The sequence below is a fragment of the Metarhizium album genome (genome assembly GCF_000804445.1).
Source record: "Metarhizium album ARSEF 1941 chromosome Unknown scaffold_3, whole genome shotgun sequence".
Taxonomy (NCBI): domain Eukaryota; kingdom Fungi; phylum Ascomycota; class Sordariomycetes; order Hypocreales; family Clavicipitaceae; genus Metarhizium; species Metarhizium album.
Window position 1 is genome coordinate 398,106 of NW_024467577.1, and position 9,936 is coordinate 408,041.

A 9,936-nucleotide genomic window follows, 5' to 3' on the forward strand; every position below is an offset into this window, starting at 1 on the left:
GCAAGACAGTGTGCACATGCGGCTCAGACTTGCCTTTACGACGTCATTGCCATTGTCGTAGGCGGACAGGACGCGTTTCCCAAGCACAGAACAGAGGGGGGTTTTGCTCTGGGCAAAACACACAGCCGAGTTCATGGATGGGAAAGACGAACCCGCCCCGCCAAAAGAAACGACACATAGCTCAGAAGTATCTGTTGGTCGTCATCACGGCCGACTAACCAGGTCCGTCTCGTCACCTTAAGACTGGTACGAGATGCTCCGCAGTACAGAGCGCCCTGAAACTAGCTGAAGGGGCTTCCGTCTGAGAATCCGACAGTGGTACTTGCCTCACGCAGAAAGATTCCGAGTACATGGTACAGGACGGGAGGCGCCGAGTATATATCCCGCATCATGGGCATATGAGAGTGGTCCCCTTGACCTTGCCGTTCTCCATCTTGGCTGTTCTAGCACCGAATTGAATCTGTGCGCGGCGTTAGCCTGTTTACTGCTCCAAGATGGCCCGACGGAATTTGGACGGGCAGACTGATCATTTTCGCACCATGTTCTGCAAAGGACAAGTCGAGAAAGCTCACTTACGGCACGTTTCTTCTCCCTTGCCACGACGTTCATGCCTAGCTCTTCGGCAAGCAAACGCAGCACCCGCTTTCCCGGCTCAGGTGTCCCATTGCAGCTGTCGTCCACGCCGTCGTTTGTAAACCCGCATTTATGGGAGACAGGGAGCTCCATAGCCCATTTTACCAATGATTCATCGAGGTAGGGAAAGCGCACTTCTCGCTTCCAGGTAGCCATCACCCTGTCGTCCCGTCCGAGATTTCTTTTGCCCAAACGTTTTAGATCGAGTCTGAGCTCGTCAACGAGTCCAGCGTGACCGCGGAGGTTGAATGCTTTCTGGTGCCGGACGTAGCCTCCAAAGAGTTCGTCTGCGCCCAGACCAGAAATGAGCACCCGAGCGGTGCTCTCGTACGGCTCTGGCTGTGTAACCAGTCTGGTCTGGCCAAGCCCGGAGCCCCTCGCGGCAAAGTAGAGGGCAAAGGCGATGGAGAGGTCCATTTCCGTGTTGTGAGGATGCATGAGGTCAATGACTTCGGCGCGATGTTCTGTGGCTAGCGAGAATGGTACGTTTACCTGCAAACATTGTCAGTGGAAGAGAAAGAGCTGAGAGGCTGACCTGGGCAATCGCAGATGGGGACCTACGACGACCAAACGCCACTTGCGCGAGGGACAAACAGCGAGCAATTCAGCAAACGACTTTCTTGCGGTGATTCGATCTGGACACGATGCGAACAGTTCATCTTGAGAGGCACCCTTGTTCTGGGCTGCAAGTCTAGGATTCTCAAAGGCAACATTGATCAGGTCGATGGGCTGGTCCGGCGGCAGTACATGACTTGCGAGACGAGCCAGGACGGTGCAATCCAGCCCCCCGGAGAACAAGACGGCTATTCTGGCATCCGTGGATGAAGCCTTGGGCGGTATGGGTACCTGGAGCACTCGCAGCTGCAAGGACTCGGTGAGAAGCTGGCGGAGCTGGGCCACGACGCCAGACTGCGAGGTGAGGTGGAAGGGTTCGAGCGGAATCGAGCTGTTGAAGGCGCCGATTCCTGATACCTGCAGGGTCGTGGCGTAAGTGGCAAGGACAAAATCCCGAGATGTGGTATGCTTTGCATCATGAATGGACTCACTAGCGAGGTATTCTCGACCCAGTCGTGCTTGGCGTGAACCAGGTCCTCCAGTGCAACAGCCTCGTGGCTGAACTGTAGGGTGTATATCCCATCTGCTTCAACTTCACTCCATCCAGAGTTGAGAGAGTCAGATATGCTCGCCAGAAGAAACGGGCTTCCAGGCTGGACCAGCAAGGACCGCCGTCCTAAACGATCTCGCCCATAGTACAGACGCTTCGCGGGCTTGTCAAAATAAATGAAAGAAAAGGGGCCACGGATTCCACGAAGCGCGTCAAGCACGCCTCTTCCATCATCCTTCAAGGAACGGTGACTCGCCACGCTCAGCAAGGACAGAACAGCCTCACTGTCATTACCTTGGACTGTCTGCCGGTCGAGCTCCCATGCTTCTCCGTTCCAGCAGAGCACAGAGCCGGTGGTGTCGTCGACGAGCGGCTGTTTTGTGACATGATCCCCTCGCAAAGAAAGCACCGTCGAAGTGAATGACAACGATATCGCGTCATTTCCGCCCAGGCCGGTCGTGACCGTGCCCAGGTGATCGGGGCCGCGATTCTGGAGGCGACGTTGTAGGGTGGCAGACGGGATGGGACATTGTCCAGCTGTGTAAATGACAGCATAGATGCCGCACATGTTCCAGCCAGCGCCGATTCAAGATGAGACTCTTGTCTCCCGGCCCGTGGGACTTTTCTGCTCCCCTCTGTGGTGGCAGCACGAAGTGGCCGTGAAAATGCTTTTTTCCTCCAAGGTCTGTGGCCGCGACGTTGATTCTTTTAAGTACTCCGTACCTGGTAGATACTTGGAGCCGAGACCCACCTTGGACACGGCGCAGAGGTCACCGGTGCTTACAAACCCCATGGAAAGGTGACACCTCCAGAATCTGTCCATCTACAGTAAAGCAGGTTTATAACGATCCCCTGTTATAGCGATTCGGCACACACGCCTAGGCGTGAAGTACCTTTCCTATATGTTATATATATAAAAGTGACTTCTTATCTATAGCGATTTTTCTTGTAAATATTGCTTATTAATATATATAAGTTTATAATTACACACCAACTTATCCCCCCTAAAATCCCTTATCAGGCCCTATCAGGCCTTATCAGCCTTATCTACTAACAAAAGTGGGGCTATGTGGGGCTCTTTCCTAAAAGGGTAGTCGCATCTTAGCGATATAATCCCTGTAGTCGGGTTATAACGATGCAAAATTGCTCACGAAGGTTATCGTTATAGACCTGGTTTACTGTACACGAAAGTTGGTCTCGCAGGTTGACTATACAACTACTTACCCACCACCGCTCATGCCAAGAATTTAATCCTTACCACACTTGTCATTGCAACTCCGAAATCGACAGTACGGTTTTCATTATTAGTCACATCAACGTGGTCGACTCGTCGAAACAAATCAACGGTCCAGCAGTCCAACCACACGGCCCGGCCGCTCACTGCCACAACACGTCGCCGCCCACGCGGTCGCTTACCATCCATCCGAAGCTGACGAGCCGTTACCGAGATCGACCAGCAAGTCCAAGCCGACATGTCCCAGTACGCCCCAATGCAGCGAGAGCATCCGAGAATCCCGGCAGAAACGCAGAAACGGAGCCAAGACGGTCCAAGGATTGCCAGAAAGCAGGTCGCCTCGCCCCCTTGCCCTCGGTTCCAAGTCGAGCCTCGTCGTAAAGCGTTGATGTTCAACCGAGAATTTGAAATCAGAAATGCGCAATCGGAGTGCTGGTAGTACCTATCTGGCCGTAAATCGTGGCCCGCAATCCCTGCCATGCACACGGATAATAAAGGGCATCATCGCCACATTCGGTGCGTGGTGTTGTCCGTACACCTTAAATGGCCGCCGCCGGCTCTGCCCAGATTCACATCCAGACGCGCGCGCAACAAGGAGGATTCAACCGCAACGCCGACATGTCACCGCCCGTCCAAAGCCTGAGCCTGAGCCTGAGCCGGTTGGCCGTGGCGGGCCTGGCCCTCGTCACCACCGGCATCTGCAACTTGACCCTTCTCGCAGCACCCAGGGCCACGACAACAGCAACACGCACCACCACCGACCAAAAGCCCAGTCCGGCTCGAGCACCACCAGCCTCCATGCCCCGAGGAGAAGCCACCAGGGTCAAGGTCGCCTTGCGCCTCATGCCCCTCGGCGCGTCCATCACCTACGGCCAAGGCTCGTCCACCGGCAACGGCTACCGCGGCGACCTGCACGACCTCCTCACCAGCAACGGCTACGCCGTCGGCATGGTCGGGTCCCGCAGGCACGGGTCCATGGAGGACAACGCCGTCGAGGGCTGGCCCGGCTTCCTGATCCACGAGGTCCGGTCCAAGGCCGAGGCCGCCGTGCCCAGCCGCCTCCCCAACGTGTTCCTCGTCAACGCCGGCACCAACGACTGCGCCGTCAACCTGGACCTCGACGCCGCGGGACGCCGAATCGACCGCCTCCTCGAGTATCTGTGGACGGCGTCCCCCGGCTCCACCGTCATCCTGTCCACGCTCCTCGTCAACCTGTCCCCCCCGGTCGAAGCGCGCGTCGGGAGGGTAAACGCGCAGATTGAGCAGGTCGCCGAGGACCGGGCGGCCCAGGGCAAGAGAATCGTCCTGGTGGACATGCACGCCGCCGACGCTCCTCAGGCGCCCGACATGGCCGACGCCACGCACCCCAATGACGCGGGCTACAGCAAGATGGCTGCCATTTGGCTCCGCGGCATCCAAGAAGCTGCTGCCAAGGGATTCCTCAACGAGCCCAAGCCCGTTCCTGGCGCTTAGAGCTGGTGCAGAGGGCCACGAGCCGTGGCAGTCCCCATCCATCCAGCGTTGGTTAAACACAAAGAAAGGTACGGAGCAGTCCGCGGACAACTGCTGCACTGGCAATCAGCTATTCCGTACACGGCCTTGCCTTGCCTTGCGTTGTTCAGGCCACAAATGGCGACAGGTTCAATATACAATCCAGTCTCATGCAATAGAAGCCCCTGTCTAGAATTCAGATGCGAAGAATGATGCGGCGGGCAGGAGCACAAAGGTGGCAATGGCAAGATGAACCCATTGGGCATTCGCGAGCGCACGCTCATCACTGAAGTGGAAGAAGACAGACGTATGAGCCCAGAAGCGGTGCACTGACGGTGCCTACGCCATTAGAAGTCTGAGAAATATCGATCCGAGTTCCCAACCAGGTCAGACGGCGAACTCGTCTCCCTCGCGACCTGGCCGTGAATCCTCCTTATAGCGTAATAGGAAACCCCACGGCATCCCACCTATGGCGCCTGCAAGGCAGTCGTGCAATCGCCCAAGTCCGATATGGTGTAGTGGCTAACATCGCTCGCTCTCATGTCGCGCATGGCGAACCGAGCAGCCCAGGGTTCGATTCCCTGTATCGGAGAAGATTTTTTTGTCCCTCGAACACTAAGCAGCTTGCCTACACATCAAATCGCTTGCTTGGCCTTTTTTTTTTTTTTCAAATATATATATAAACATCATGCCCCTTGGGCTTAAAGTCTCCGGCTAAGCGATTTCGTGTTGCTGCTGGCCTGTTACCATGTTCAGTACGGAGTACCCTGCCCGGCCGATTTACACGGGCTACCAGTGGCGTCGTAGGCTCTCGTCTGCCTTCGGCCACGTGTCGACTTGTTACTTCGCATACCCCGGCGGCAGAGGGAACGTTGACCTGGCTGCACCCTTGTTCAAGCTGGAATTCCCTACATGTTGATCTGGAGTCTGCGGCGCTGGCTCTGTACGGCCGTTTCTTGGCTCAGTAGTCCAAACGGTCCTGGTCCTGGTCCCATCTAGCCTTTGTCAATTCGCACCAACCCCCCACCAGTGTCAATAGAATAATTGTACAGAAATATGGCTCAACCCAAGGAAACAAGACAGATTCCTCTTGTTTTGTACCGGGTAGCTCTCAACCTAAGGATCTTGGTTGACACAATCTAGCAAGAATATTGCTGAACACTCACACTAAGTCAGCAACTGACTTCTCACCACGCTCAAGGCACACAGTACGGCGTGAGTATTTCTAGGTGGATAGTCTTTCTATACTCCATTAATTGGAAAAGGCGAAATCTGTTTCGCTAAATATCCACCCCTGCAATCTTCATCAAAATTAATACCCAAATGGGCCGCGACGTTCCAGTATAGTGTTAACCTGTGAACCTTCATCCTACCATATTGAAGTGCAACTTCAACAAGCACAACTTGGCGAACAGTACGACAAATGTCTCCTTAAAACAAGAGCGAATCGTCTTCGCTGTCCCAGTTTCATTCCATCTTCGTAAATTCATAAGCAAAAAATTGACTCGCGTCTTCCGTTGAAAGCACAGTCTTGCTGTGTTTGAGTGATGGCTATGAAGCCCATCACAGTCTATTCATCGTCCACAGTCATTCACTCACGGATAAATTAGAGGTCCAAGTTTGTCCAGTCCACTTGGTCAAACAAATCTGCCTGGGACGCCTGGGAGAAGCCAACATCTGCGCTAGGAACCTCAGCAAACAAGGGCTGTTGAAACTTGTTGTCCTTGTGAGCAGAAGTAGCAGGGAAAAGCGGGAAATCCGAGCCGTCTCCAATGTATGCCTCATCAAACCCCTCATCAACTTCGCGAAGTGAGTTCGGAGTGAAGAGCATCGCGTTTTCTTGTCCAGAGGGCGAGAAGTGGGCCGGAACCTGCAACTGGGGAGGCGGACGTCGTTGAACATCCCTGTAAGATGGTGGCTGCTGAGGCATAATCTTGTTGTATAGTTGCTCCGGCACCTGCAACTGCACGGGAAGCTGCACGTGCGCAGCATAGAGATCCTCGTCGTTGAGGATGAACGTCGACCCATTCTGGTAAGGAGGGTACTGCTCATAAGAGGTGGCAGAAGACGGAGACGTGTGTTCCAGTGTCAAGTCCATACCATCCAGTGTCGCTGGCTGGATACCGTACGTGGCAAACCAATCGCTGTCTGCTTGGTAGGTGGGGAAAGTCATGGCATCCTGATCCTGTGGAGGAGTTGGGACGCTATAAGTGGGAGTGCTGGACGGGGTGGACGTATTACCAAGAGGAGGAGTCTGTTGAGCAGAGCTGGCCGGTTTGCCAGAATGCTTTCTGCCGTTGGTTTTGGTTCGCACGTAGGTCCAGCCGTGAGTCTTCTCCATGTGTTGCTTGCAGTTCGATTCACGCTTCGACTTGTATGGGCAAGGCTTGAAGAGGCACTCAAACTTGGCGGGCGCATCAGAGTGCTTGTCATTGACGTGGCGATCCATCTCCTTCTCAGTGGGCCATCCAAACTCGTGATACTTGCAAGTTGGGATAGGGCATTTCCATGGTCGAGAATGCGTCTTCTCGTGCTTGGTCAGATCGCATGGTCGCTTGAACTCTTTTTTGCAACCTGGCTCACGGCACTTCTTGGGCGCCAGCTCCTCAGCGGTGGCGTTCTTCTTCCTGCGAGCCATGGAGCGCATAATCTCCTCCTCGTCCTCACGCTGCTCAGAAAGCGAGCGCTTGAAAGTGACGGGGTTTTCGCTGAGATCTACAGGTTTTCCAGTAGCAATAGAGATGGCAGATCCGTCCTTTCTCACGCGAATGAGTTCAGCGGGGCGGCCATTCTCGGCGATACCACCGTAGAGCCTGATCTCATCCTCCCTTGGATAGTTGTTAGCGGGATGGTCTAGCGGCACGAAGCGCGGTACATACTTGTCCACATCCGCGTCGCCAGAGCTGCCTTTCTCTCTGGCGGCGGCAAGCTGTCTGCCGTACTGGTAGATTTGTTCCTTCAGGTCGATGAAGTAGCCGTTAGTGTAAGGGCGGTCGCCAGGTCGAACTTGATCTCGATCCGTAAGATATTCGACAGTTGCTTGAATGCATCGAATCGAGGTAAGGCAGAAATCGAGGTACAAGGTGGCGGACTTGGCCGTTCCCTTTAGAAGCAATCGCTGATGAGTATAACTCCAAACGCCGTCATCAGTTAAAAGCCGACTTACTGGTGCCATAAAAAACAGAGTCTTTTCAAGATCTCGAAGGCAAATAATCTCCTTGGATCGAATTCTCCCGGGTATATCTAGCACAATAGACTTGAAATCTTTGAGGGTTGGCTTCTCGAGAAGGGGACGAAGGGTGTGCTCGTGGATGCGGTTGAAGGCTTTTTGGCTCAATGAAGGAAGAGAACCTTTTGTAGAAGACCCACCGGAGCCGGTAAGGGCTACTGCCGTTTTCGGTGTATTGATGCCGTTCTTTCGAGCAGTTTGAGCAGCCTCGCACTTCTCAATAGTAGTGGCGATAGAAGAACCGAGGCCGCTGTCCGACATTCGCTGCTTTGATCGACGCACTGAGCGAGGGCGCAAGACCGGACGCTCAGGCTCGGGGTGGGCCATGGTTGAGTCAACGACAGGAAGGTTGAGGAAGCTTTGGGGAACAGGAAGGCTGGTGTCACGAAGGTTCTTCTTCTCGGGTTTAGGCGATAGAGACAGGTTCTCGGTCCTGGAGAGAGCCTCGTCGATGTCGCTCAGAGTGAGAGCAATGCGTCGACGGTTGGCGTCGATAACGTCATCAAGACGAGTCTGGGACCGAGAGAGTAGAGGCGGATTAAAGGTGTCTTCCAAATTTGAAGAAGCAGGAGACGTGGGAGAATGAAAGGTGGCACCCTTACGGAGGGTCATGGTTGTTTTAAGTGCCAGGCCACTCTCGTTGTCCTTGTCCTTCCCAGGACTCCTCGCCGCAGTCCTTCGACGAGGGTTGGCGAAGGACATGTTCAAGGCCCAATGCAGGTAGAGTAAATTGATGATAATACCACAGGTGTCCTTTCTAGGGTTGGTTCGGCAATGACACAGGTAACCTTTCTGTCCCGCAATTGAATCAACGTGAGGCTGGCGGAGAAGAACGGTAATGTTGGTGGTGTGTGAGTCACAGCCTGTTGCGCCAAATGACGGGACGGACCGACGTAGGTTCGAATTGGAGCCACGACAGGCCAAATGCCTGTCCTGGCGACGTAGAGGAAAGAGGAGACAATGGAATATTGAGAAATTGGAGAGAACAGTAGCTGTCCCTCACCAATCTACTTGTCGATGCCGGTGGATAGTCGATTTATATATGGGAACTCCGGCAATGGACACACGGGTGAATGGCCGAGAGGCTTGGGCCAGGAGTGCCGGCTGATGGTGTTGAACGGGGAACAGAAGCACAGGACGATGTCCCTGGCGGACGACCCTCACATATGACTGTTACCCGAGCAAATGATGTCGCATGAATGAGGGAAATGCCGACAGCCGAGAGAATGCTTGTTATGAGCAACCAGGTAGATTGGGAAAGGTTGGTGTTCGGGCGAGGACTAGGGCGTAAAATGGATTGGATATATGTGTGAAGGCGGAAATAGGAGTCGGCAGTAACGGAGGTACGGAGCGGCTAGACGGGCAGGGACCCGCCAAAGAACGAAAACAACACGATAATGGCCACCAGATGATGGTGGGCGTTAGGCAAGGAACGACGAGACGGATGAAGAGCGGCGAGAGGAGATGAGAGACGACGGACGTTGAGACGAGAAGAGTGCCTTTCGGTGACGAGGCGGGAAATGGACGGTGCCAACCGGGCGAGTGCCAGTCGTCCTCAGCCCCGGGGACGCTGCTGCCTAGAGTTCTGGCCTAAACGAGACTAGTGGCTTCCGCAAGCTGATGGGTATGTCAGGGTGGGTTGCGCGGAGGACGATAATCCCTGTCGGCAACGTCGCGGGTGATTGGCTGGATGACAAGGAGGTACTTTGGGGTGGTAAATGCAGCGGGTGGGATTTCACGAACTTGCTGGCGCAGAGCCGCATCCTCACACAGATCTTCAACAAGGGCATGACCTCGACGTATCTATCGCGTCGGATAGTGCCCCAAGGTCCAAGCACCTGGCACTCCTGGAGGCCGAGTCAACTACCAAGGTACGGAGTAGGTTTGTGGCATCTGCGAGTGCCGACTCCCCGGTGCAAGTCGCCAGGCCGGCTTGAGGGCTTTGAACACCTGCAAGAACACCAAAGAAGCGGCTGCGTCATCAGAAAAATCGTCCGTCCCGAATGACATGACGACGAGCATTGCGTCTGCATACCACGTCCTAGTTCCACCTCGCAAAACCCCCCCGCGATGCGTGGGTGCGTCGGACGGCAGAACGGCAGGATGGGAGCGAGCGGTTGACGACTTCAGACGGACGGTTGTTGGGGTTGATGACGAGTTGCTTCCATGTTTGGCCTCGGACCTTGACACCGTGGCCTGGCCCGGCGCTGCCGCCGCCGTAAGCCTGTCGCAATGCCTCGCGAG

General features: G+C 54.8%; 3 protein-coding genes across 3 annotated transcripts; 1 reads left to right on the forward strand and 2 right to left on the reverse strand.

Moving 5' to 3' along the window:
- Nucleotides 1-388: 388 nt before the first annotated feature.
- MAM_01890 (asparagine synthetase domain containing protein 1) lies at nt 389-2,306 on the reverse strand (the record flags this gene model as incomplete). The annotated part of the gene is made up of 4 exons (XM_040820689.1): nt 389-460; nt 577-1,125; nt 1,195-1,605; nt 1,680-2,306. The coding sequence occupies 4 exons, from the start codon at nt 2,304-2,306 to the stop codon at nt 389-391; spliced, it is 1,659 nt and encodes a 552-aa protein (XP_040681032.1).
- A 1,209-nt stretch (nt 2,307-3,515) lies between these two features.
- On the forward strand, nt 3,516-4,445 carry MAM_01891 (Esterase, SGNH hydrolase-type; the record flags this gene model as incomplete). The annotated part of the gene is made up of 1 exon (XM_040820690.1): nt 3,516-4,445. The coding sequence occupies one exon, from the start codon at nt 3,516-3,518 to the stop codon at nt 4,443-4,445; it is 930 nt and encodes a 309-aa protein (XP_040681033.1).
- Nucleotides 4,446-6,069: 1,624 nt separating this feature from the next.
- On the reverse strand, nt 6,070-8,394 carry MAM_01892 (Zinc finger transcription factor ace1; the record flags this gene model as incomplete). Its single annotated transcript, XM_040820691.1, has 1 exon — nt 6,070-8,394. The coding sequence occupies one exon, from the start codon at nt 8,392-8,394 to the stop codon at nt 6,070-6,072; it is 2,325 nt and encodes a 774-aa protein (XP_040681034.1).
- Between the last annotated feature and the right edge of the window lie 1,542 nt (nt 8,395-9,936).